This window comes from Puma concolor, chromosome E2 (assembly GCF_028749965.1).
Source record: "Puma concolor isolate L17-30 chromosome E2, mPumCon1.1.hap2, whole genome shotgun sequence".
NCBI lineage: Eukaryota > Metazoa > Chordata > Mammalia > Carnivora > Felidae > Puma > Puma concolor.
Window position 1 is genome coordinate 50,134,434 of NC_141681.1, and position 27,886 is coordinate 50,162,319.

Sequence of the window (27,886 nt, forward strand, 5' to 3'; positions counted from 1 at the left end):
ATCTGCAGCCGCGTGGATGAATCTCAAAAACTTTATGTGGAGCTCAAGAAACCTTATGCAGGGGCACCTGGCTGGCTCAGTGGGTGCAGCATGCAACTCTTGACCTTGGGGTTGTGAGTTCCAGCCCCATGTTGGGTGTAGAGAATACTAAAAAAAAAAATAAACTTAAAAAGAAGAAGAAGAAGAAGAAGAAGAAGAAGAAGAAGAAGAAGAAGAAGAAGAAGGAGAAGGAGACTTACCCAAATAAAACATACAGTGAACTCCATTTACATGAGGTTCTAGAACAGGGGTTACCTTGTCCCAAAGGGGCAATAGTGATGAGCCCCCACTATCTTCACACAGGCAATAGTTACATGTGTGTACAAATATGTGAAGAATTATCCAGCTATAGAGGTGCCTTGGTGGCTCAGTCGGTTAAGCATCCTACTATTGATTTGGGCTGAGGTCATGATCTCACAGTTTGTGAGTTCGAGCCCCTTGGCGGGTCTGACAATGCAGATAGGGATTCTCTCTCTCTCTCTCTCTCTCTCTCTCTCTCTTTCTCTCTCTCTCTCTCTCTCTCTCTCTCTGCCCCTCCCCTGATCGCGCTCTCTTTCTCTCAAAATAAATAAATAAACTTCGGGGCGCCTGGGTGGCGCAGTCGGTTAAGCGTCCGACTTCAGCCAGGTTACGATCTCGCGGTCCGTGAGTTCGAGCCCCGCGTCGGGCTCTGGGCGGATGGCTCAGAGCCTGGAGCCTGTTTCCGATTCTGTGTCTCCCTCTCTCTCTGCCCCTCCCCTGTTCATGCTCTGTCTCTCTCTGTCCCCCAAAAAATAAATAAACGTTGAAAAAAAATTTTTTTAAACAAATAAATAAATAAATAAATAAACTTAAAAAAAAAAAAAGAATTACCCAGCTGTATACTTACATATTTCACTAAGTGTACATTATTAAAAAAGGAAGTAGGGGGTGGGGAGAAAGAAGAAATGTCACTGTGGCCTCTGTGTAAAGCAGGACAAGACTCTGGAAGGAGAGAGAAATGCAGCAGACCAGTGAGGATGCTGGACAGTCTTCCAGGTAAGGAAGAAAAGCATCCCCGGACAGCAGGGAGCTGGCCAGGCACCCACAGCGAGGCCATGGTGTTCTGTTACACCCTAACACAGACGGGGCCACGCTGTGACCTGGGGGAGCGAGACACTCAAGACCGCTGCATTACCGTGTCTGAATTCAGAAACAAACAAGAACATTGTGCAAACCACAAAATGACTAAGCGTCCCCATATCCAGGCCAATATAAGTGACTGCTATGTTATGGTATATTATACTGTTATGTTATAGTATTTATAGACTATGTATTATTTATATTATATACTATATTACATCATTATATAAGTTACATCTCTCACCTTCCTTTGTTTCTGCCGGCTCAGATGATTTATCTCTGCTGGGAAAACGAGCAGCTGTGTTCATAAAAATATTACCTGTTCCCCAGACCCTGTTCAGCACCCCCATTCCCAATAATGACTAGCGCCTCAGTCATATAGGTGGGGTCACTTGGGATCATGCTGAGGCTCACAGAGAGAAAGTGAATGACTACTTCTGAAGTCATCCAGCATGGGCCCCTGCCTCTCAGCCTTGAAATCCCAGCCCCACTTACGGTTTGCTGTGTGACCCTGAGAAAGTGTCTTCACCTCTCTGAGGCTCTGAGATATCTGTTTTATAATAAAGGAAGGAGTGTCTTTCATGGTGGGATGAGGCAGTGGGCAAAGTATCAACTCTGGCATCAGACAACCTGAAAACTGAATTCTGCCTGCGCCCTCTTGCTGTGTAACCTTGAGCAACTGGGACTCCCTCTCTGAACTTCAGCTGCTTCCTTTGCCAAAAGGGTCTGAAAACCCCTATCTCCTGAGACATAGAATGAGGCAGGGTAATAATACTGTAACTATTGTGCGTTCAGGAGCAGGAGGCCCTGTAGGCTCCAGCCGCGTGGGAGAGTTTCAGGGAGGAACCCCAGCTGGCCAGACCAGAAGAACTAGCATCTTGGGAGGGAGTGGTACCCAAGGGTGGGGAGCCTCCTCTTGCTCAGGCCTGCCTGGATCCCGGGCGCTGACCCCCACCTGGCCCAAGACCAGAGAGCAGAGGGAGGTGTGAATGTGGGGCCTCCACTTACTCTTCCCTGCTCCTGTTCACGGAGGTCACTGCAAAGTGATTTAGAATCTGGTTCCCCAGAGAGGTGGACGCAGGGGTCAACGTGGAGGCAGCTCTCTGGCCGTGGAGGTCATGCCTGGGCCTCAGACAACCCTGGGGCCCAATTTACTATGTTTTCCTGTCCCCTGGGCCAAGGCAGGCTCGGAGGCCAGTGGTATTCCCAGCCTGTCTCAGACCCACTGCCTCTGGGACACACAATTTGGGAAGGGGTGGGGTCAAGGGGCAGGGCTGGCTACCTAATTTGTGAGGCTTGGTGCAAAATGTAAATAGGGGGACCGGGTTCAAAAGGCAGGAAAGAGTGCCATTAAAGGTACTAAAACAGAATTGCATTTTTCCTTTCTTCTGCCATCTTTCTCCACCCCTCCTGGTGTTCAATGTCATGTTCCCAAAGACAAACATCTTGGGCGCTTGAGAGCCCAGACCTTCACAGGTGCCTACAGACCCTGTCCCGCAACCAGAGCGATTGGTTTGCTGGGCTCCCCTTCTAGTGTGCAGCTGCCCGCTGCCATGCCCCACCCTGAGACGCCATGAGGCACAAGCGCATGGCCCTGATTGTCCCAGGTGCACCCAGGCCCTGCGGAAGCTGGAGGGTGGCAATGATCACAGAGCAGGGGCAGGGAGGGTAGGGCAGACAGAACCTGTCCCAGGGAGGTGGGAGGTGGCAGGAGGTGGAACCTTGTGTGAGCCAAGGTTCCAATCCCTCCAACTCAATGCATGATATCTCTTCCTACCTCACCTACAAAACACAAATTCAAAAAGAAAATTAAGGGGGCGCCTGGGTGGTTCAGTTGGTTGAGTGTCTGAGTCTTGATTTCAGTTTAGGTCATGACCCCAGAGTTGTAAGATCGAGTTCCGCGTCGGGCTCTATGTTCATCGTTCAGTGTAGAGCCTGCTTTGGATCCTCTCTCTCCCTCTGTCCCTCTCCCCCACTCATGTGCTCTCTCTCTCTCTTTCCAAAACACACACACACACACACACAGAGAGAGAGAGAGAGAGAGAGAGAGAGAGAGAGAGAGAGAAAATTAACAATTCCAGCTCTTGTGAGCATTCAGTTTGTAGAGGGGCTGGGAATGGATTGATCCAAGAATCCAGATGTCTCGCACCTGGAGGTGAAGGCCAAGGGACACCGGGGATCCCTGAGGGCCTGAGGATTGGGGTGTTTGCATTCCCAGGACTCAGGAGCACATCTGGATCCTCAAAAAATCCTGCAACGGGACACCTAGGTCCTGGGGAAATGGGGACCAGAGGGACTGAGTACCTACTTCCAGAGAGGTCTTCCCAGTGGGTGAAGACCTGTCTCTACACTCTGGTGAGTGGTCCACGCCAGAGTGATCCCAGGGGACTGTGGATCAAGGAGGGCTTCCTGAAGGAGGAGCACCTTGAGGAAGATCTAAAGAATGAAGAGCCCTTTGTCTGACTGTTCTCCACTGTCCCTCAGTCCTCAGCAGCTCTTTCTCGTCAGTTTATTCAGCTAGCAGACATTCCTTCAACACCTTGTTTGCACTTAGAGCTTGTGCCAAGGACTCAGTAGTGACCCAAACAGCCCCAACCCCTGCCTCCTGGGACTCCCATTCAGCACAGGAAGACACGCTCATCAGCAGTGAGGACCCAGTGTCTTCAAAGCTGTGATGGGAGAAGCACAGGCAGAGTGATCAGGGCTGGCACAGAGGAAGCCCAGAGGAAGCACCTGTCTCAGCCCGGAAAGTCAGGGAAGGCGTCCTGGAGAAGGAACCACCTGAGCTATGACCTAAGTGATGAGTAGTAGGGTGGACTGAGGAAAAGTGCCTAAGCAAAAGGAACAGTATGAACAAAGACCAAGAGGTGAAAGGGAAGCATTTTTCCTCCACTTTCATGGAATGAAACGTGTCCTATGGTGCTGAGGACATGGCAGTAACCAGGACACCTCTGGTTCTGACCTCATGGGACTCCCAGTCCATAAGGGACGCAAACCCATTACCAGTGATGACCTAGGGTGTTCAGGGATGGGAGAGGGGAGCTCAAAGTGGGATGCCTGGCCCAGCTGAGGGAGCCACGAAGGGCTTCCTGAAGGAGGGGACATCCCAAAGAAGACCTGAGGAAGGAGGAGCTAGCTGGTCAAGGGCAGGGTACAGGGAATAATTATGTGCCAAGGCCTGGAGGCCAGGAGCCTAGAAGTTCCTAGAAATTGCCAAGAGCTCAGTCAAGTCAAAAAGGGTGGAAGCGGGAGGGGGGGGCGGGTCCCACAAACTGAAAATAGCAAAATTACCAAAGACTAAAGACGCATGCCTCCCCACCTCCTTCTCCCCGCCTTGACCTTAATCATGAAGTCCTCCATTCCTAAAGAGAGGAGAACCGGCCGTGGGATGCTTCGCGCTCAGAGATACCTATAACTCGGACATCCTGCCTAGGAAGGGGCCCAGGACGCCTGTGCTAGAAACCACGGCAGCAATCACTGTTTTCCTCCGTGTTTAATTCGGTATCACAGGAGCACCAATAAATAGTTCCTTCCCGCCCCTGCAATCTTCCTCCTGCCCGGGGCAGGGCCCCTGAGGCTGGCTTCCCGTAGCGGGAAGGCACCTGCAGCCCCAAACGCCGCGGCTCGGGCCCGCCGAGCCGCGGCACCTGCAGGATTCCCGGAAGTTCCGAAGGGGTGGGCCCGGGGCTTTTCAACAGCAGGCGAGGCCGCGGGCGGGGCGGGGGCGGAGCCTCGCCAGTACGCCCCCCGGGAGGGCGGGGCCCCTCAGGGGGCGTGATTCTCGTCCGCGGCGGTCACGATGACGTCCATCCAAATGCGCATGGCCTCGGGGCTCGGTGCCACCATGTAGAAGAGGCGTTCGTAGGTTTTCACGCAGAACGTCAGGCGAGGGTTGGGGCTCTGGAGTAAGCAGAGTGAAGGTGGTTACGAGGGCACTGGGGTTCGAATCCCAGCCTTGCTACCTATGTGCTGTGTGGCACTGGACACGTTACTTAGGCTCTCTGAACCAAGTCCCCCATCTGTCTTCGTAAATAATGCTACCTACCTCACTGGGTTATGAAAACCAAACGAATTAACATTTGGAGGCTTCGAATTTGGGGAGCAGGAGGAATTTAGATGGAGGATTCATGTCCCCTTTGTAGTCTACCCTATATATTAGAAATACAAGCTTTCAAATTTCCCCTTTCCAGAATCTAGGTTCTCCTGGTTTGTCACTGGGGAAAACTAGTATCTACACTCCATTTATTAAGTACCTACTTGCCAGCCCTGAACTGAGTAAATCCCTTACGCCCATTGCCTGCTGTTAACCTTCTCAACTCTGAGGAAACGGGGTTGAACTATGCTCATTTTGGAGGTGAGAAAAATAAAGCTGGCTAAGGGAAGTCACTTTCCTGAGGTCCCACAGCTGGGGTTCCAATCTAAGCTCTAAAAGGCCATAGTCAGGGCGCCTGGGTGGCTCAGTCGGTTAAGCGTCCAACTTCGGCTCAGGTCATGATCTCGAGGTTCGTGAGTTCGAGCCCCGAGTCGGGCTCTGTGCTGACAGCTCAGAGCTGGAGCCTGCTTCAGATTCTGTGCCTCCCACTCTCTCTCTATCTGCCTCTCTCCCTCCCTTCCCTTAAAAATAAACATTCCTAAAAAATAAAAGGCCATGTTCGGTTGCTCTCCAGAGCTCTCTAAATACTATACCAGTTGCCAACATTTACATTTCTGGCACTGCACTTGTACAAGTTTCGAATTCCTGAGTCCTCTAGGGTAATAGAGTATGAAGTGACACCATGTGGCCCATTCCCATTTGGCAACTATGGGCAGAGGCTGAGAAACGATCATCTCCTTAAGATGGTCCCAGGCCGCCTGGGTCCTCACCCTGCCGTCTTCAGTCATTTATTCCTTCCCAGCTTGGCATCAGAGCCTGCCAAATTTTTGCTCTAGATCTTTTTTTTTTGCCCCAAGACAAGTAACAGTGGCAGAGAGCCAGAGACTGGGCTGTTAATTTTTGGTTGCTACAGTGAGATGACCGGTGGGCTCTTGTGCTGGGTAGAGTACCCTGATGGTGCAATCTCTGGGTGGCCTTTCCCAGGGACAAGCTAAGGTTTGACTGCAGGGGCTCTGACCAGGAGGGCAGGGGGGTCCCACACGAGGGCTTCACCTTGAAGGCACAGCGTAAGTGGTCGTAATAGACTTCCTCTATGGCCTGGAAGTAGATGACGCCTTTGAGCTTGGTCTCTTCCTTGTCTGATGGAGGGAGGTGAGGGAGAAACAGCCAGTGAGAGGTTTGCATCTGTGCGTCAGAGCGGGGATGGCCGGACCCAAGTCCAGAGACTGGTGCTGGGGTGAGGGACTGGTGACAGAGTCTGAAGGTCCCTAAAATACCCTGGTTGGGAGGTGGGTGAATGTTGAGGTTGGAAGGGAGACTGACAGGACTGGGGAATGGGGTCTGGGGAGCTGGAGTCCTAGGTCTCTGAGTGCCTTGGTCTTGGAGAAGAAAAGAGACTCAAGGAGAGGTTCAGAATCATGGGCTCTCCTGGAGAGGGAGGGTGAGGGGCCTGGACCCCTGGGTGTTGAGGGTGGGGGAGGACCCGGACAATGTCGGTTCGGACTCTTCCCGGGTGTCTTAGGGAAATGGGGTCTGGGGGGCCAGAATTGTATGAAACTGTCACCCGTGTTACCGAGGAGGGCTGGGGGGTTGGATTCCAGGTTGCTCCTAGGGCTGGGGAGCCAGACTCGTGGGCTTAAGATAGAAGGGGGCGGGGGGGGGGGGTGTCTCTTAGGCGTCCGGTGGGGAAGGCCTCCGCTGTGGCCACTTCCAGGGTCTTGGGGTCCCAGGTCCCAGGCGGCCAGGCGGGGCTTACCGGCGTAGTAGGCCAGGCGGCGCGCCTGGCGGTCAAAGCAGAACCACCGTTTCTTCCAGGTCTTAATGCGGCCGCCCATCTTCACCAGGGATCCGCGGCAGCAGCCCCCCGACACCCTCACGTGCGGGCAGTTCTCCGGGTTGTGGCCCCAGCGTTCCAGGTGCTGCCTGAGATCCAAGACCCGGGGGCCTGCGGGGCGGGGTGGGGGCGTGGGCGGGGCCTGAGGAAGGAAGAGAAGGGGGCGGCTGACATCAAAGGGTCAGGGAGGGGGCGGTCCTGCAGCTCACCTGTGAGGCCCGCCACAGCCTTTCAACAGCAATATCCAGAGTGGCCATCATGAGAATGATCGTGATCCGGCAGCTACGTTTCTGGACCATGGCACCTTGCCCAGGGCTTTCTAGCAGCAACAACTTGACTCCCCAGGACTGCCCTTGGGAACTGGGCTACTAGGAGCCCCATTTTACAGATGAGCAAATTGAGGTACAAAAAATATAAAATAATCCACCCGAGGTATCACAGGGCTTCTAGGTGGCAGAGCTGAAACACAAATCCAGGTCTTCCCGCCCCTAGAGTTCACTCTGAAACACAAGAGCTATGTCAGAGAAGTGAGGGAGCCCAGTGGGACCCTCATATCCTGTGCAACAGGGACCAAGTCAGTGATCAATACTTGAGAGCAGTTTCTACTACTATTGTGGTTATTCTTGTGATGAAATCAGCAATTCTTACCTGTGCTAAGCGCTTTATAGGGACAATCCCTCGGCCCCCTCAAACTCCCTTGGGACGTAAGTACATTATTACCCCTATTTTATAGATGTGGAAACCAAGACTCAAGAGAGGTTAAGTCACTAGGCCCAAGTCACACAGCTAGAGCCGACAGAGCCAGGATTCACCAAGCACAGCGATCATCTCTGGCGGCCATAGAAGGGAAAAAAAATTAAGGCAATGAAAGTGTCTACTGTTCGTAAGGCCCAGCCTGATCGCACCTATTCTTTTCCCTGCAAAGAATGGTATAATCCCCCACAGTCACGCTGAGGCTCAGAGCACTGTGTCTCAGACTTGAGCGCACAGGCAGACCCCCTAGGAATTTCGTTAAAAATGCAGCCACAGGGGCGCCTGGGTGGCGCAGTCGGTTAAGCGTCCGACTTCAGCCAGGTCACGATCTCGCGGTCCGTGAGTTCGAGCCCCGCGTCAGGCTCTGGGCTGATGGCTCAGAGCCTGGAGCCTGTTTCCAATTCTGTGTCTCCCTCTCTCTCTGCCCCTCCCCCGTTCATGCTCTGTCTCTCTCTGTCCCAAAAATAAATAAACATTGAAAAAAAAATTAAAAAAAAAAAAAAATGCAGCCACAGGGGAGGAGGGGGGAGGGTGGCTGGATGGCTCAGTAGGTTGATCGTCCCAACTGAAATCAGTCGGTTGATTTCAGCTGGAGTGATGATCCCAGGGTCGTGGAATGGAGTCCCTTCTCAAGCGTGAAGCCTGCTTGAGATTCTCTTTCTCTCTCTCCCTCTGCCTTCTCCCCCGATCACATGCTTGCTCTCTCTCTCTCTAAAATAAAAACAATACAATTAAATTAAAATTTTTTTTAAATGCTGCCTCGGGTTCGGTCAGGGGTGGGTGTGAGGTTCTGCATGTCTAACAAGCTCCCAGGGGTCAGTGCTGCTGGCCCATGGGCCACGCCTTGGGTATCAAGGGCTGAGAAAACGAGTTGAGGAAACGGAAGTAAGGCAAGGAGGGTTGAGAAATAGAGGAGACTCACTGCATGGAGATGGGGAAGGTGGAGGGCAGGTGCAGAGGAGCTGGAGGAATGCATAGGAGGGGAAGAAGCAGTTACAAGGTCAGCCAGCGGGGCCTGGAATCTTCTATGGGTCCTGTCACCAAATCCAGACAGTTACACTAACGGTCACCAACGTGTATGAAAGGTCTCACTCCGTGTTCAGCACTGTGGGAAGTGATCACAGTGGTGATCACCTTCCTTCCTCTCAAAAACAAAACAAAAACAAAACATAAAAACCAAAACCAAAACACCGTCTATTGTCCCCATTTCCCAGATGAGGCAACTGAGGCTTCTAGACAGGCAGTGACTCACCAAGGTTACCCAGGTAGGACGTGGCAGAGCGGGGCCCCAATCCAGGAGAATAGACGGGCTCGGGACTCGCGACTCCACCGCTGCCCCTCCATGTCACCCCCACGGAACCCCTGCCCCTCTAGGAGCCTCGGTTCCCCTGTGCTGAAATTCGGAGCTATCACAGCACCCTCCTCACGAGGGTGTTTCAAGGACAAGCTCTCGAGCTCTTGTTCAGGGTCCCAGCTCCGCATGCGCACAAGAAGGCGGCCTGGGGTGAAACTGGGGTGGGGGTGGGGGAGGCGCGACCAGGCACAAAGCAGGGGGCTGATGAATAAATGATGATGCTCCAAAGCAGGACTGCTTCATTTTTAATGAGGCAGAGCTCATGCCTGACAGCCCGAAGGCTCCACTGCCCTTCCCGCTATATTTTACTCCTTGGCTCTTATCAGCCCCTGACACGCTGTTTATTTTACTTATTGATGCTGGTGTTATTTCGATGTGCCTCCCTAAAAGCCAGCTTCCCCCAGGGCAGGGACTGTCATTTGGGTCACTGCCATACCCCAGGGTCTACCACACAGTAGGCGCTCAAATATTGGTTGAAAACAAAGTAATAATAATAAGGAAAGGACAGATGGTTGAGAAAACAAAAGGCAGGTTGGGAACAAAGTGATCATTTATGGGAAAAATAAATTCACAAAATATGGTTCGATCGGTGCACTTGGAGAAGTATAGAATAAGATTCGAAGTCTTCTCAGCAAGAGAAAACGCTTGGGCCTCCAGAGGTACAATGGGCGACCCTCACTTCCCCCAATGCAAAGCATTTGTATTCATGCTATTAGCATAGATAAAAATAAAATTTTAATGAGGAACAGTCAGCTAAATCCAGAATATGCAAAACTCTACAGGATACATGACTCAATTTTTTTTTCCCACCAATAAATGGCATTTTTTAAAAAGTAGGGAGGGAGGATTCTTTTTTTTTTTTTTAATGTTTTTATTTATTTTTTGAGAGAGATACAGAGCAAGAATGGGGAAGGGGCAGAGAGAGAGACAGAGAGAGAGAGAGAGAGAGAGAAAGAGACAAGGAATCCAAAGCAGGCTCCAGGCTGTCAGCACAGAGCCTGAGGCGGGGCCTCAACCCGTGAACCTGGAGATCCTCATGACCTGAGCCGAAGTCGATGCTTCACGGATTGAGCCACCCAGGCGCCCCAAGAGGGTTCTTAGTATTAGAGATTTAGGAGACATTTTAAACGCATTGTGTGTACTTTGTTTGGATCCAGATTTGAATAACCAACCATAAAAAGACATTTCGGCGACCATTAGGAAGATGTGAATATGGATCACACATTAGAATGTTACAGAATTATTAATCATCTCATAAAGTATGACAATGGGATTTTTGTTATGTTGAAAAGAGAACTTACCTATTGGAGATACACAGTGAGGTACGGATGAAATGATACAATGTCTGAATTTGCTTTAAAATATTCCAGTGCATGGGGCACCTGGGTGGCTCAGTTAGTTAAGCGAGGGACTTCAGCTCAGGTCACGATCTCATGGTTTGTGGGTTCGAACCCTGCATTGGGATCTGTGCTAACAGCTCAGAGCCTGGAGCCTGCTTGTATTCTGTGTTTCCCTCTGTCTCTGTTCCTCCCTTGCTCATGCTCTCTCTCTCTCTCTCTCTCTCTCAAAAATAAATAAACATTAAAAAAAAATGCTTTAAAATATTCCAGTGCAAGATGGGAAGTAGGTGAGGGATCAGTAAAACAAAGCTGGCAAGTCAAACAAGATTCAAAACTGATTATCCCTGGGGCGCCTAGCTGGCTCAGTTGGTGGAGCGTGCAACTCTCGATCTTGGGGTTGTAAGTTCAAGCCCCACGTTGGGTGTGGAGATTACTTAAGAAAAAAAAATCTTTAAAAAAGGAAAAAAAAAAAAGAAAAAGAAAAAAGACTGATAATCACCAAAGCTGCATGTTGGGTATACAGGGGCTTATCTTTTTTTTTTTTTTTTTTTTAATTTTTTTTTCAACTTTTATTTATTTTTGGGACAGAGAGAGACAGAGCATGAACGGGCGAGGGGCAGAGAGAGAGGGAGACACAGAATTGGAAACAGGCTCCAGGCTCTGAGCCATCAGCCCAGAGCCCGACGCGGGGCTCGAACTCACAGACCGCGAGATCGTGACCTGGCTGAAGTCGGACGCTTAACCGACTGCGCCACCCAGGCGCCCCATACAGGGGCTTATCAATCTATTCTACCTCTGCATATGCTTGAATATTTGTATAGTGAAGTTTTTTTAAAAAATCAAACACATTTTTAAAAGTTTTGAAAAGCCTCGGCATATAGTTGCCCTCATTCTACAGTAACTGCTGACATTGTCACCTACTTATAGAAGAGGAAACTGAGGCACAGAGAAGTAGAGCATGTTACCCGAGGACATGTCATGGATATAGTGGGAACAGAAACCAGGCCTTTTTAGTTCCCCTCCCCTTGCCAAGGTCCCTTTTCTATGCCTTTCGAGGAGAGGAGAGGGTGAGATAAAGGGCAGAGGCCAGGGCAGAAACAGAGCAGGGAGGTGAGGCTGAGGGCAGGGGTGGACTGACCATGATGGCAGGTACAACAGGGCCTGAGGAACCTTCTGTGCTTCTTCTCATCCCTTCCTGTGGGTTCAGGAGGAAGGACTCAAATGAGGATGCTAACCAATAAGAAGTGGGGGAAAACTTACTGGATCCCTGGGTCTGAGGGGGGATGGGCTGGGGGGCCTGGATCCCTGGGTCTGAAAGGGGAGGGGCTGGGGGCCTGGACTCCTGGGTCTGAGGGAGGAGGGGACTGGGGGGCCTGAACCCTTGGGTCTGAGGGGGGATAGGCTGGGGGGCCTGGATCCCTGGGTCTGAAACGGGAGGGGCTGGGGGCCTGGACTCCTGGGTCTGAGGGAGGAGGGGCTGGAGTAGGATCTCCTGACCCTAAGCAGGAGGGGCTGGGGTCTCACCCTGGCCTTGAGCAGTCGCTCCCTTTCCGCCACAGCTTGCTGCAGGAGCCGCTCCATGCGGGCGATGTCTGGGTGGAGGGCCCCACAGCTGGGAGGAGGGAACAGAGACCAGGGCAGGCTCCAGTGGCCTGGCCTCTTCCCGTTTCCCCACCTTCTCCCTGACGTCTCACCTGTTCCCAGGGCCACAGTTCAGCAGCTGATAGAGTGGGTGTCTTCCAGAGTCTTCCGATGTTGCTGGGAGGGCCGAGGCCTGCAGGGGTCCTGGAAAAGAAGGGCTGGGGCTAGGGGACCAGGATGCTCCCTTGTCTAAGCACCCCCCACCCCTTACAGGCATCCAGATTCCTCCATCGTTGCCAGGGGAAGGGTGATGGTGGGGAAGGAGGTACGTGGGAATAATGGGGGGGGGGGAGGTGCGGGGAGACCCTCACCAGTACAGTGGAGGGATAGAGGTCGGGGGGATCCCCTCTGGCTCGCTCTCTCTCCCCTCTTCCGGGGCAGGCTTCCAGTCCTCTGGAGGCCGATGGAGCCCTACAAACAAACACACAAGGCCCATGCACACAGGAAGAGGCACTCAGTCTCAACTGTTAAGCCAGAGGACCGCCAAGGAAAACCAGTAGCTACTCGGCTCCTATCAGAAAGCCACTGTACATGTGATGCTGGGGAAAAGCAGCTAGTCACCAAGGACCACACAGGGCAAGGCGCGGAACGGCAGATTTAGAGACAGGAAGTAGATTCGTGGTTGCCAGGGGATGCGGGAGGAGGACATTGAGGGGTGACAGCTATAGGATTCAGGGTTTCTTCTGGGAGTGATGAATATGCTGTAAAACAGATCGTGGGGATGGCTGCACCACTCTGTGTGTGAATATACTAAAAACCACTGGATTGTACACCTTATTTTTATTTAAAAAAAATTTTTTTTAACGTTTATTCATTTTTGAGACAGAGAGAGACAGAGCATGAATGGGGGAAGGTCAGAGAGAGAGGGAGACACAGAATCTGAAACAGGCTCCAGGCTCTGAGCTGTCAGCCCAGAGCCCGACGCGGGGCTCGAACTCACGGACCGACAGATCGTGACCTGAGCCGAAATCGGACGCCCAACCGACTGAGCCACCCAGGCGCCCCTGGATTGTACACTTTAAATGGATGAACTCTAGGGGCACCTGTGTGGCTCAGGTGGTTAAGCTGCTGACTCTTGATTTTGGCTCCGGTCACGATCTCACGGTTTGTGGGTTCGAGCCTGGTGTCGGGCTCTGCACTGACAGCACGGAGCCTGCTTGGGATTCTGTCTTCCTCCCTCTGCCCCTCCCCTGCTCGCTCTATCTCTTTCTCTCTCTAAATAAATAAACTGGTAACCCAGGCTGTGCCCAGGAGGTGGACTGATGGATGGAAACAAGGGTGGGAGAGTCATCTCTCTGAATATCCTGCCATACCCTTCAAACGTTGAACAAGGGGAATTTTGGCTTTAAATAAATAAACATAACAACCCAATGTAACCTGTGCTCCTGGACCAGAAAAAACTTTGGTTTTTGCTAGAAAAAACAACGGTGGAACAGCTGACAAAATACGAATAGGATCTGGTTATTTTACTAGTATTATCTCAGTGTTAGTTTCCTGAATTTGATCAGTGCACTGTGGTTTTATAAGAGAGTGACCTTGACCCTAGGTAATAAATGTAGGAAGGGTTTAGGGTAAAGGGGAATCATGCTGCAGAGAAAGATAGTAAAGTGTGTGTGTGTGTGTGTGTGTGTGTGTGTGTGTGTGTGTGTATGGAGAGAAAGGATAAGAAAGCAAATGTCAAATGTGGTAAAATGTTAATTACAGAACCTGAATGCCAGGTGTACAGGAATTCTTTCTACTATTTCTGCAGTTTTTCTGTAAGTCTTACGTTACTTCAAAATAAAAAGTTACTAAAAAATGAAGACAAACTTATTTGACAGTGAGAGAGAGAGAGAAAGAAAGAGAAAGAAAGAAAGAGAAAGAAAGAAAGAAAGAAAGAAAGAAAGAAAGAAAGAAAGAAAGAAAGAAAGGAAGGAAGGAAGGAAGGAAGGAAGGAAGAAAAAGAAAGAACAATGAAATCATTCTAAAAAGAAAAAACAGGGTTGCCTGGGTGGCTCAGTCTGTTAAGTGTCTGACTCTTGATTTTGGCTCAGGTCATGGTCCTGCAGTTGGAGAGATAGAGCCCTACATTGGGCTCTGCACTCAGGGTGCGGAGCCTGCTTGGAATTCTCTCTCCTTCTCTCTCTGCCCCGCCCCGCCCCCCCCATGCTGCTGCTGCTTTCTCTCTCAAGATAAATAAACTTAAAAAAAAAAGAAGAAGAAAGAAAAAACAGCAACTCTGAATAGATAATAAGGAATGATAAAAATAGGAGCGCCTTGGGACGCCTGGGGGGATCAGTCAGTTAAGCATCCAACTTCAGCTCAGGTCATGATCTCACAGTTTGTGAGTTCGAGCCCCACGTGGGGCTCTGTGCTGACAGCTGAGCCTGGAGCCCCATTCAGATTCTGTGTCTCCCTCTCTCTCTGTCCCTCCCCTGCTTGCACTCTCTCTCTGTCTCTCTCTCAAAAACAAACAGACATTAAAAAAAAATAATCATAAAAGCTCCTGGCTGGCTCAGCCAGTGGAGCAGGTGACTCTTGATCTCGGGGTTGTAAGTTTGAGCCCCATGTGGGGTATAGAGATTACTTAAAAATAAAAATTTTTATTTATTTTTTTAAGTTTATTTATTTTGAGACAGAGAGAGCATGCACATGTGCACAAGTGAGGTAGGGGCAGAGAGAGAGGGAGGGAGAAGAATCCCAAGCAGTTCCCACAAACCACAAGTTCATGACCTGAGCCAAGACTAAAGAGTAGGACGCTCAACCAACTGAGCCACCCAGGCGCCCCCAAAATAAAACCTTTCCTTAAACAATGATGTGTGGGTTTTTTTAATGTTTATTTTTTTTTTAGTTTTGAGAGATGGAGAGAGCCTGAGCAGGGGAGGGGCAGAGAGAGAGAGAGAGGGAGAGAAAGAATCCCAAGCAGGCTCCGCATCGTCAGCGCAGAGCCCCATGCAGGGCTCAAATTCCCAACCGTGAGATCACGATCTGAGCCAAAATCAAGAGTCGGACGCTTGACCTACTGAGTCACCCAGGTGCCCCCAAAATAAAAGATTTTTTAGAAGAATAATAAAAACAATACACGGCATAATTTGAGCACCAGCAAGGGTACTCACTGCTGTAGATCACAACTCATCAAGATATTTAATCTGTGGGGCGCCTGGGTGGCTCAGTCGGTTAAGCATCCGACTTCGGCTCAGGTCATGATCTCGCGGTTTGGTTCATGGGTTCGAGCCCCATGTCGGGCTCTGTGCTGACAGCTGGGAGCTTGGAGCCTGCTTCGGATTCTGTCTCTCTCTCTCTCTCTCTCTCTCTCTCTGCCCCTCCCCCACTCACACTCTGTCTCTCTCTCCTTCAAAAATAAATAAACATTAAAAAAAAAAATTTAATCCGTGAGTTAATAACAGTAAAGGAAGGCAAGTCTCTCGACAGAAGTATTGCAATGAATTGGTGAAGAGGAACAGACTAGAATTTTAGCACTTGAGACCCCTCAGAAAGATGGAGGCACCCACGCCAGAAAAAGAGAGACAGGTGCACGGCGCCCAGCACAAAGCTGAGCCTGCATCTGCTCAGGGCCCCACAGTCAACTTTACAGGAAATACAAAGAGGCAGAGAGGTGACAATGACCCCCACGAGGCAATCAGCAAACCCTGCCTGGGAAACTCCACAAAACGCCCATCTGGTTTCCTCCCCAAGTAAATTGCCAAGGGGACAGAAAAAAGAAACAGAGGGGGAAGTCTATAAAGACTTAAAGCATACAGCCACTTAAAAAAAAAAGAAAAGAAAAGAAAGAAAAAGGAAGACTAAACTATAGTGTGTAGGGACAAACACTTAACTGACAGAACTTTAAAGCAAAGAGAGAGGCTATAGATACTGTAAAGGTCAGGCTGGTGGCCATTCTCTAGGAGGCGGAGGGGGTCATCATTCAGGGGCATGCGGCGGGTTTCTGGAGCAGCTGTTGGGTCTACCTCCTGACATAGCTGGCAGTTCCAGAATGTTCCCATGTAATCATTAAGCTGTGCAAGTGTTCCACGTGATTTTCTACACTGTTATCTCTAACCAAAAAAAAAAAAAAAAAAAAAAAAAGTTCCAGGGCGCCTGGGTGGCTCAGGTCATGACCTTGAGGATTGCGAACTCGAGCCCCGCATTGGGCTGTCCGCTGTCAGCACAGAGCCCGCTTCAGACCCTCTCTCTCTCTCTCTCTCTCTCTCTCTCTCTCTCTCTCTCTGCCCCTCCTTGGCTCACGCTCTCACTCCCTCTCTTCTTTCTCTCAAAAATAAACATTTAAAAAAATTTTTTTTAAGTTTGAAAAAATAAGAACTTCGAGTCTTTATCAAGTGCTCATTATATGCCTAACGATGTACCTGGCACTCTGCAGACTTACCTAAACTTCTGAAAGCCCACAGGGGGGCTCCTGGGTGGCTCAGTTGGTTAAGCGTCTGACTTTGGCTCGGGTCACGATCTCACGGCTTTGTGAGTTCGATCCCCTCATCGGGCCCTGTGCTGACAGCAGGGAGCCTGCTTGAGATTCTCTCCCTCTCTCTCTGCCCCTCCCGCTCATGCTATCTCTCTCAAAAATAAATAAATAAACATAAAAAAAAAAAAAAAGGAAAAGCCCAAGGAGCTGGGAAAGTTTCGTTCCCCTTCACAGGGAGGAAACTGAGCCCATGTCTGTTCACTCTTTCCTTGCTTCAAAAGATGTTCCCAGCACATCCTCGCTGAGACCTTAGACACCTGGCACTGAGGAAGTGAGTTGGCAAGGTGGACTCAAGCCTTGTCTGCATGGCACTTATGTTGTAGGAACTAAATAAACCATCATACAAGTAAGTGCATCATCAGAAATTGCTGTGAGATGGGGCACCTGGGTGGCTAAGTCGGTTGAGCGTCCGACTTCGGCTCAGGTCAGGATCTCACAGTTTGTGAGTTCAAGCCCCACATCGGCCTCTGTGCTGACAGCTCAGAGCCTGGAGCCTGTTTCCGATTCTGTGTCTCCCTCTCTCTGTCCCTTCCCCACTCATGCTCTGTCTCTCAAAAATGAATAAACGTTAAAAAAAAAAAATTAAAAAAAAATTGCTGTGAGTAAAGATAACAAGGTGTCAGAAAGGAGGATCATCTTCCAACTGGAAGGGTGGGTCTGGATGCTGACCCTAAGGCCCAAAGAATGAGAGTTGGCCAGGGAAGACTGAGGGGAACAGTGTTTCAGGTAGAAGCAGCAGCAAATGCAAAGGCCCTGAGGCAGGAGCAAGTATGGGATGTTGGCAGGTCAGCGCTCCTGCAGCTCAGCAGAGCGTGTATGGGGGACAGTGGTGAGAAGCGGGCAGGGGCCACATCATGGAAGGACTCATAGGCTGAGGTGAGGAGGCCCAGAGGGCCGCTGACAGCTTTTGGTGGGGAGGACTGAAGGAGGAGGGGTCGCGATCACCGGCTGTTGTGTGGGAAACAGACTGCTGGGAGACAAAAAGTAAGGTGGAGAGAGCTATCAATGAAGAGGCTGGTCTAGGGTCCCCAAACCAAAGATGAGGGTGGGAGTAGGCGGAAGAAGGGCGCTAATAATTATAATACCACTAATAATTGTAATTATAATCATAGTAACAGCAGCACGTTCACCGAACACCTACTGCGTGCCAGGCATCATGCTGAGCACTTTAGCCACTAACCAGTGGGTTCTGTGATTCCCATTCGGCCGCTAAGTAAACTGAGGCAAAGAGACATGTCTCAGTTCAACCACCTAGGAAGTGGGAGAACAGCTGGACCCAAGCAGGGTCAGGACTCTCAGCTATCGCGTGAGCCTGGAAAGGTGGGGGGAGGGTTGGACTTGGGAGGGATTTAACAGGACCTGGAGGCACAGAGAGGAAGGAGCCAGGAAGGGTATTGTTGGTTAATACTCTTCATTTGTCTGTTTACCTGGCTGAGTAAATAAATACTCCCCGGGCTCAAGCTGTGCCCGGCTGGGGGTCCCCAGCTGCTCCCTCCGAGCTAGTATTAGCCACATTGCCCACTTGGATTCTGAAGGATTCCTGAGACACCCTTGCCTCCTGAAAGGCATGGGCCGTGGAAACAGGCAGACCTGGTTCAAAGCTATCTCGGCCACTTCCTGGGGGTGTGACCTTGGCAATTCCTGTCTTCTCAGGCTTGATTTCCTCTCTGTAAAGTGAGCGCCGTCCCACCATCCTGCTGCTGCGGTTGGTGCAAGGATGATGTGAGTGACCTCGTGCAGAACACCCAGGAGAGGGCCTGGAACGTTCCCCCAGGTGACATCCAGGCGCAAGGCGGGTATGAGATCCACGCAGTGGGTACAGGACCCACGGGAGCCAACAGCTCAGGTAATAACTCCATAGGAATGGACGGGGCCTCCCAGCAAGTATTTATAGATATGCAATTTACTTCTAAGGATCATAATTACTCGACGTCGTGTTGCCTGGCAACCCAGATGTCACTTCACCTTTATCAGGCTGCCAGGGGAACCAGCTGGAGAGTTCATTTCCCATACGGAAGAGCTGCAAACCCTTCACCCAGATAATGATGGGACCTACTTCTGGGGGTTCTTCTGAGCAAAGAAGGAAATATTTTTTATAGATAGATTTATTTCATGATATATGTATTAGATGGTACCATGTCACACTGCCAATATATGACTGCTTCTCACTCCCAAATAATAGCTTCGAAATGATAAAATGGCTTAGAGGGCACCTGGCTGACTCAGTTGGGTAGAGCATGTGACCCCTGCTCTCAGTGTGGTGAGTTCAAACCCCATATTGGGCGTGGAGCTACTTAAAAAGAATGAATGAATGAATGAATGAATGAGTGCATAAATAAATAAATAAGATAAAATGGCTTAGAGCAGACCCTGGCCTACCTTAAGCCTTCAAAAATCATGATTGTTGGGGCGCCTGGGTGGCTCAGTCGGTTGAGCATCTGACTTTGGCTCAGGTCATGATCTCACTGTTTGTGAGTTTGAGCCCCGCATCGGGTTCTGTGCTGACAGCTCAGAGCCCGGAGCCTGCTTCGGATTGTGTGTCTCCCTCTCTCTCTGCCCCTCCCCCACTCACACTCTCTCCTTCTCTCTCAAAAATAAACCTTAAAATTTTTTTTGAAAAATCATTACTGTTACTGATTAATAAATACTATATATTACATATTACACGCTGCATATAATTATATCAGACAATACAATAACGTTAATAATAATTAATATTAACTAATGGTATCATTGTGTGTACAAAAAAGGACACATGCACACACGGGTATTCACAACAGCACTGCGTAAACTACAGAGGCCTCAAATCCCCAAAGCCCCATTGAGGTCAGGCTCAATGCCCCGCCGTGTAGACCTCTGTACCCCACCAGAGCCTGGAGCGGTTAGTGCACTGAAAACAGTGCCTGGATTCAAATCCCATCCCTGCTGCATTCCAGTGAGTTAACTACCTTCACCTCCCTGCCTCCATTTTTTCACCTATAAAAAAAAAAAAAATGGAGGCAAGAACCCACCTAGTAGTATCATTGCAAAGACCAAATGAGTGAATCCATGCGAAGCATTTGAAACAGTGCCTGGGGGGCGCCGGGTAAGCATTGGACTCCAGCTCAGGTCATGATCTCATGGTTCCCGAGTTCAAGCCCAGCATCGGGCTCTCCCCTCAGCGCAGAGCCCGCTTTGAATCCTCTGTCTCCCTCTCTCTCTGGCCCTCCCCAGCTCACGCGCACCCTCTCTCTCAAAAATAAACGAACATTAAAAAAAAAAAAAACAACACAAAAAAATAAAATAAAATAAAACGGTGCCTGGCACACTGCAAGGACTCAACAAATGTCAGCTGTCACCATTACTATTGCTTATACTGTTGTCGTTAGAGTCATTAAAAATGATGAGCAGCTCTAAACGTATCAGTGGAAAACAATCTCCATGGTAGAGTGTGAAGTTAGGGAAAAAAAAGTTAGCCAACGAGTGGCTGATATACACACTTTTTTTTTTTTTAATTTTTTTTTTTTTTTAACGTTTATTTATTTTTGAGTCAAAGAGAGACAGAGCATGATCGGGGGAGGGTCAGAGAGAGGGAGACACAGAATCTGAAACAGGCTCCAGGCTCTGAGCTGTCAGCACAGAGCCCGACGCGGGGCTCGAACCCACGGACCGCGAGATCATGACCTGAGCCGAAGTCGGCCGCTCAACCGACTGAGCCACCCAGGCGCCCCACACACTTAAAAAAAAAAAAAAAAAAAAAAAACGCTTACGTGATATGCCAATGTCTAAGCGCTTACGACGCGACCGCGCCCCTCAAACAAAGCTTTTCACCTAATATTCACCCCTACCCCGTGCCCACCTCTGACACTCTCTACTCTGTTTCATTTTGAAGAGTTAGCAACAACCCCTTCAACGAATGTTGTAACCCGTTAATAAGTGGGGACCCCCAGTGTTAGGGAGAGCTGGAAGGAGGGGTACCCAAGAAACAAGTAGCTGTGCCAGGGAGGGGGGCTGGGGCCAGTGGGGTGGAGAGAGGAGGCCTTTTTATCAATCTTTTAAAATGCTGCTTTTAGGGGCGCCTGGGTGGCGCAGTCGGTTAAGCGTCCGACTTCAGCCAGGTCACGATCTCGCGGTCCGCGAGTTCGAGCCCCGCGTCGGGCTCTGGGCTGATGGCTCGGAGCCTGGAGCCTGTTTCCGATTCTGTGTCTCCCTCTCTCTCTCTGCCCCTCCCCTGTTCATGCTCTGTCTCTCTCTGTCCCAAAAATAAATAAATGTTGAAAAAAAATTTTTTTTTAATAAATAAATAAATAAAATGCTGCTTTTAAAATGCACTCCTGGGTGAAAGGGGGAACACTTCTGCACTGCTGGTGGAAATGCAAACTGGTGCAGCCACTCTGGAAAACAGTGTGGGGGTTCCTCAGAAACTGAAAAATAGAACTACCCTACGACCCAGCAATTGCACGACGAGGCATTTATGCAAAGGCTACAGGTGTGCTGTTTCAAAGGGGCACACGCACCCCCATGTTTATAGCAGCACTAGCAACAAGAGTCAAGTTATGGAAAGAGCCCAAATGTCCACTGACGGATGAATGGATAAAGAGGATGTGGTATCTATATACAATGGAGTTATTACTCGGCAATCAAAAAGAATGAAATCTTGCCATTTGCAACTACGTGGAGGGAACTAGAGTGTGTTATGCTGAGCGAAATTAGTCAGAGAAATACACGATTTCACTCATACGTGGAATTTAAGATACAAAACAGATGAACATAAGGGAAAGGAAGCAAAAATAATAAGAAAACAGAGAGGGAGACAAACTGTAAGAGATGGTTTGAACAATACAGAGAACAAATACAGAGAACAAACTGAGGGTTGCTGGTGGGGTGCTGGAGGGAGGGGGATGGGCTAAATGGGTGAGGGGCATTAAGCAGGACACTTGTTGGGATGAGCACTGGGTGTTCAATGTAAATGATGAGCCACTAAATTCTATTCCTGAAATGATTACTGCACTATATGTTAACTAATGTGGATTTAAATGAAAAAAAAATTCTATTAAAAAAGGAATTAATTGGGGCGCCTGGGTGGCGCAGTCGGTTAAGCGTCCGACTTCAGCCAGGTCACGATCTCGCGGTCCGTGGGTTCGAGCCCCGCGTCGGGCTCTGGGCTGATGGCTCAGAGCCTGGAGCCTGTTTCCGATTCTGTGTCTCCCTCTCTCTCTGCCCCTCCCCCGTTCATGCTCTGTCTCTCTCTGTCCCAAAAAATAAATAAACGTTGGAAAAAAAAAAAAAATTAAAAAAAAAAAAAAGGAATTAATTAATTTTTTGAAATAATAATAAAAATAAAATGTCCTCCTGGAGGCAGCCAGTTCCATTTTGCCAGGGGAGCGGGGGGAGGGGGGGATATCAGGCAGAAGAAAGAAAATCAATACAGGAAGCTTGAGCCTCATAAAAATTAAATTAAAATATCCCTCGATCACGCCTCCCTGTCCCCCATGCCCCCGTGGCAGAGAGAGCCACCGTGAAAGGTCTGGAGACGCAGTGACAGGAAGACATGGGGGGGAAGGTACCTGCAGAGAGCTGTGAACAGAGAAGAGGCAGGAAGAAGTGGCAGTGGCGGTGTGGGCGGCGGGGTCCTGCAGCACCAGCAGCTGGCGGTCTGTCTTCTGGGTGAACAGGAGCTTCGGGAGAGGGGCGGAAGGTTAATGGGAGCCACAAAGATCACAGATGACCCACCAGTTCCCAGGTGCTCTGGCTCATGGCTCCAGCGTCAGCCCATCTCTCAGACGGAGAAACAAAGGCTCAAGGTGACAAGAGAGCTAGACCCTGGTCTTAGGGAACAAGGGCTCTGGGCAGAGACTGTTTATTGGTCCCCTGGGGGGGGGTGGAGGGGGGGCTCCGGGGCCTGAACTCCTGGGTCCCAAAGGTAAACGCATTTAGGGGGCTGAGAAATGCAGATCCCAAGGGAGAAGGGGTCTGGGGGCCTGGACTCCTGGGTCTGAGGGGGGAGGGGCTGACAGGTGCAGGACATCCCCTTACCTTAGTGAGGGCCTGGCTGGACTCAGAGAAGTCCCCTCCAGGGGTTCCCTGAAGGCAGTTAAGCTGGAGCAGTCGGCTCCGTTCCTAAGGGAGAGCAAAGTGATCACCACTTCCCATATCGCAGTCGAAATGGGATGTCCCAGCAGCCTTCCCTGACGCCAGGAGACATCCTGGGGGGCCGCGTGGCGACGGGATGCCCCCGGAGGGACGTGAGGACAGCTGCACAGGCCTCCAGGAGGACTTACCTGCGTCAGGGCCTCAAGGGCCTCCTCCTTCTTCTGGCTCAGCCCCCTGCTCTCAGCTGCCATCTGCTCCCCCAGCGCCTTGAGCTGCTCCTCTAAGACCTGGATCCGGCGCTGCAGGGCACACCCGAGTGACCTGGTCACTCAGCTGCCCCAGGGCTCCCGGCTGGCTCCCACAGAGCCAAGTCCTCCTCGAGAGCCCGGGACCGAGACAGACCCCCAAGAGAAAGATGCAGAGAAAAGAGACAGGATGCGACAGAACGGAGACAGACAGAAGCTGTGTGAGACAGGAAGGGAGAAGAGACAGTGACAGGAAGAAGATCCAGAAGTGGAGGTGGGCAAAGGAGACCCATGTCAGACCCTTCTAATTGAAAACTTTAGAAAACTTTGTGTTAAATATAGTCAAAACATGTCACTTTTTCCAGTAGGACCTGTCCGACCCTTGAATACGAAACTCCCAGAGAGGGCCGGCAGGGTTCTCTTTTTGGACTTGGGTTTGAGAGGCAGAGAACGCAGTGGCCAAGACCGAGTAGGTTCAGATCCCAGCTCTATCCTCTACAGACTGAGTGACCTTTGGAAAAGATTACTCGAGCACCTTGACCTTCAGTTCCTGTACTTATAAAGTGGAAAGAAGGTAAGGTTTGCCTCCTAGGATTCTTGAATGATTCAATGAGCAAAGACTCATGAAACATTTAGGACCGTGCCTGGAACATAGTAAATGCTCCATAAACATCAACGCTTGTCCCTGCTCCAAAGAACGGGACCCAGGCGGGAAAGGAGGACAGAGAAAGGGCCAGTCGTGGAATGGAGGAGACAGAGGGCAGCAGCGGGGGAGGCAGGGTCAGCCCGGCCCGACTTACCCTGTGCTGCGCCACGCTGGCCTGAAGTTCCCGGACCTTGGGGTCCAGTGCCCGGGCCCCGGGGCTGTCCCGGTCCTCGTCCTCCCGCCGGCTCTCCTGCTCCAGCTGCTGGAACTCTAGGTCCTCATAGGCATGCTGGGCCACATCCAGCTGTTCCCTCATCTGCGGGTGGGAATGCAAAAAAAGACTGGGGCCCAGGGGGTAGTGGGCCGGGGCCAGGAGTCCCGGTCAAGGAGGTAAGAGGGACCTGGGGGTCTAGCCTCCAGAGTCCTGGGGCTTACAGGGCTGGGGCCTGAACTCCTAAGGGAGGGAGGAGGGGACTGAGGGCCTGGACGTCTGGGTCCGAAGGAAAGAACGGTTCAGACCCCAGGTCCCCGAGTGTATCTGGAGGAGCCTCACCTCCTGCACCCCCTGCAGAAGTCGCTCACGCTGGTCCTCTGGCTGTGAGTCGAGTTGTCCCTGGGCCTCCTGGAGTCGCTGGCGAAGAGCCTCCACCCGATCCCGCTCCTGGCTCAGTTGCTTCTGTTCCTGAAACAACAGCCGGGCTCTGAGCCACAGTCTGGACACAGGAAGTGAAACAGAGGCCAGCCCAGCCAGAACTCAGAAGCCTGCCTGGGTGCCAGGGCCAAGAGTGCAGGGACCCTATCTGTCTGGTTCTGTCTATCTGTAACGGCTGGGTCCATTACACTCAGAACAGACTGAGACAATCAGGGCAGTGGGGCACAGAGACCGGGAATCGAGAGTCGGGAGCAATTTCTACAGGGGTGATCCAAGACTTCCTGGGTGGGAGGAGTTTAAGGTAAGCCTCAAAAATCAGGGAACATTTAGGGGCGCCTGGGTGGCTCAGTCAGTTAAGCCTCCGGCTCTTGATTTCGGCTCAGGTCATGATCTGATGGTTTGTGGGATCAAGCCCCACGTTGGGCTCTGTGCTGACAGTGCAGAGCCTCCTTGGAAATCTCTCTCTGCCCCTCCCCTGCGCGCTCTCTCTCTCAAAATAAATCAACTTAGGGGGCGCCTGAGTAGCTCAGTTGGTTGAGCATCCAACTTTTGATTTTGGCTCAGGTCATGATCTCACAGTTTGTGGGTTCAAGCCCTGCATCGGGTTCTGTGCTGACAGCGTGGAGCCCACTTGGGTTTCTCTGTCTCCTTCTTTCTCTCTGTCCCTCCCCTGAGCTCTCTCTTTCTCAAAATAAATAAAGAAACTTTAAAGTAAATAAATAAACTTAAAAAAAAAAAGAATGAGGGGCGCCTGGGTGACTGACTTCAGCATCAGACTCTGTGCTGACGGCTCAGAGCCTGGAGCCTGCTTGGGATTCTGTGTCTCCCTCTCCCTCTGCCCCTCCCCCGCTCATGCTCTGTCTCTCTTAAAAATAAATAAAAATTTTTAAAAATTTAATAAAAAAAAAAGAGAACGAATAGGTTCTTAAAGAATTTACATACAATATCATAGCTGGGATCGGTGTTTAAAACTGGGGATAGGGAAGCAAATTGGGGGACAGAAAACAAAACGGGACGATTAATCACTGCTGAAGCCGGTGGGCACAACCACACGGCCACCATCTGACTATTCTGTTTGTTGGTTTGACATTTTTCCCAGTATGACATTTAAAGACCAAAGAGGCCGGGCGAAGGAAGACCCCACTCCTGCAACCCCCCCCCCCCCCCCCCCCCGACCCCTGCCGTGAGTCAGGTTCTAGAATCACGGTCAGGGAGGGAGAAGGAAAACAATTACATCTGCCCATTCCCCACCCCACCCAGACCAAGTATCCCCACTTGGGGAACGGGGATAACCCTGGGGCTCGGGTCCCAGGAGCACCACCAGGAATATCCGTCCCACAGGAAGGAAACTGGTGGTGAAGGTCCAGCAGGACCAGACCTGTTCCCGCTGTTCCCGGCTGCCCTGCTCCGTTTCCACCTGCTGTCCAAGCAGCTCCCGGAGTTGCTCCTCCTCGCGCCGGGCAGCCACTCGCTCCCCAGCCAGCTCACCCCGCAGAAGGGCTACCTCCACCTCCATCTGTGGAGAGAATGCAAGGACTGGGGCCCAGAGGCCTGGGTCCGAGGACGGTGTGGAGGCGGGGCACTCGGACGCCTGGGAATCGGAGCTCTTGGATTCGGAGGGAGGATAGGACCGGAGGCCTAAGAATTGGATTCTGCAGGAGGAAAGGCCTGGCAGCCTGGCCTTGAGGGCTTCCCTGGAGCTGGGGCCAGACTTCCCACGAGGTCCGCGGCCTCACCTCGATCCTCAGCTCCTTCCTCTGGCGCTGTAGCTCCTTCACTCGCTGCTCCATCAGGGCCACGCGGGTCAGTGCCTCCAGCTGCTGCTCTCGAAGCCGCCGCGCGGCCCCTCGCACCTTCTCTCCAGGCTGGGTGGATGCGGGGGCCGTGGCTGGGATCTGTGCTGGGGGCGGAGCCTCCCCCTGAGGTTGAAGGGTGCGTGGTCAAGAGGGGAGGCCTCACCCCTCAGCCACCGGGTAGGTCCGTTCCCCACCGCATTCCCCGGACTGGGGGTCCTGATCAGCCCCAGTCAGTCGCCACGCCCGGTTATTCAAGTGGGGGAGGGTGTAGGTGCGGTGTCCCCCCACCTGGGAGGAGGCCCAGGGGCTGGCAATAGGGGAGGGGGTATGTGGCCGACTCAAAGAAGGTGCCTTTTTCCATACCCAGGTCCCATTCCCGGCGCTGCGTTTTCATAGACCCGGATCTCTCTCTGTCTCTCTGTCTCTCTGCCTCTCTCCCTCTCCCCGCCCCCCCCCCCCCCCCCCCGGGTCTGAGTCTTTCCCTCTGTTTCTCTGGGCTTTGTCTCTCCGACTTAGTCTCTATCTCTGAATCGCTATGTCTGTCCCTCTCAGAGTATTTTCCTTTCTCAAGATTTCTGTTTCTCTGAGCATCTCTGTCCTTTGTTTCTGGGTTTCTGTCTGTGTCTCTATCCTCATCTCTCTGAGCCTCTGTCTCTGGTCTGTGTCTCTGTCTCTCTTGGGTCCTTGTCCTTGTCTCCCTGTCTCCGGGTCTCTCTATACCTGTCCCTCTGTCACCCGCCAGTGCCTCTCTCTGGGTCCCCCCGTGACCCCTCCTTCGCCCTCCAGGTCCCTCACCGCGTCGCGGCTGCTCTCCGTGCTGCTGCCTTCTCCCACTTCTTCCTCTTCCTCAGCCTGCTGCTCAGCTCCTCGGCCGCTGGGAAGCTCCTTCACTCTCTGGGGCTCCTCGGGGGCCTCGGGGACCTCGGGCGCCTCCGGCTTGTGGGTGTCCCCCGCGTGCACCTGGGGCTGCGTAGCCCCATGGGGCCGGTCCTCCGCGTCGCACTCCGGTACCGGAGGCGGCTGGCACCCCTCCCCCGGGCCGCTCGGCGTCCCCATGGCCGCTTCGGGCTCCGGCGGAGTGGGCTGGCCCTTGCGTTCCGGGGGCGTGGTCTGGCAGCGTGGGGGTGTGGCCCACGAGGCCAGAGCAGCTCCCGACTGCTCGGGCGCGTGGAAAAGAGCTCCAGGAGGCGGGTCTAGGAGATCAAAGACTGGAACTGAGCACTCGGAGGCGTGGCCTGGAGTTTCTGGGGGCGGGGTTCGATGGCTCCCAGGGCGCCACACCCCCGAAGGCCAGACCGGAATTTGAGTCGGGGTCTTAGCACGCCCCCTACTGGCCTCTCCCTCCTACCCAAGGGTCTAGCCTCGGACCCTCCCGGCAGCCCCTCACAATGCCTTAGACCACCCAAGAGCGACCCCATCTCCTTCTCCCTCCGGGACTCCGGCGTCCGGACTCCCGTATCCTCCTTTCCCGAGCCTGGTAGACTTGGCTCCGACTCTACCTGAGGAGGGAGTAGCGCCCCTGCCTTCTCACTCAGGGATCCGGGAGTCGGGGCTCCTAGTTTCCCTCTCTACACAAACCGAGAGTCTGCGTCCTCTGCTCCTCCCCGGGGCTAGATTCCCAAACTGCAGCCTCCCTCCTCCCCCGGGCGCCCAGAAGGCCGAGCTTCCAGCCCCGTCTTCCCCCGCAGCCCCGGCCCCCTCACCAGCTCAGGCTTCGGCGCGCTTCCCTCTGCGCTCCGGGCGCTGCCTTTTCTGTCTAGAGGACAGGTGGCTGGGGAAGAGGGAGGAGAGAAGCTGTTCTGTCCCCCTCCCCAGCAGCCCGGAAGTGGAGGGGGGGACAACAGGTCCAACAGCTCCCGAGGGA

The 27,886-nt window shown here is 51.9% G+C and overlaps 1 protein-coding gene across 1 annotated transcript; it reads right to left on the bottom strand.

Annotated features, from left to right (window-relative positions):
* Positions 1–4,614: 4,614 nt before the first annotated feature.
* On the bottom strand, positions 4,615–27,878 carry PHLDB3 (pleckstrin homology like domain family B member 3). The gene is made up of 16 exons (XM_086689969.1): positions 27,726–27,878; positions 26,818–27,215; positions 25,963–26,145; positions 25,605–25,742; positions 24,128–24,256; positions 23,729–23,890; positions 22,872–22,982; positions 22,627–22,710; positions 22,158–22,268; positions 12,467–12,566; positions 12,209–12,299; positions 12,039–12,126; positions 11,653–11,709; positions 6,990–7,209; positions 6,287–6,372; positions 4,615–5,040 (listed from the first exon to the last, which is right to left on the bottom strand). Exons 2-16 carry the CDS (start codon positions 27,076–27,078, stop codon positions 4,906–4,908), a joined length of 1,956 nt encoding a protein of 651 aa, XP_086546095.1. The 5' UTR covers positions 27,079–27,215; positions 27,726–27,878; the 3' UTR covers positions 4,615–4,905.
* Positions 27,879–27,886: the final 8 nt, after the last annotated feature.

What these genes read in the sequence shown, in the direction of transcription:
- PHLDB3 (XM_086689969.1), bottom strand. Translation starts at nt 27,078, where the DNA reads ATGGGGACGCCGAGCGGCCCGGGGGAGGGGTGCCAGCCGCCTCCGGTA. An exon ending in TTCTGCAGGGGGTGCAGGAG is followed by an intron (nt 23,891 to 24,127) that starts GTGAGGCTCCTC and finishes TCCCACCCGCAG; the next exon opens with ATGAGGGAACAGCTGGATGT. An exon ending in CCAGCGTGGCGCAGCACAGG is followed by an intron (nt 22,983 to 23,728) that starts GTAAGTCGGGCC and finishes TGTGCCCTGCAG; the next exon opens with CGCCGGATCCAGGTCTTAGA.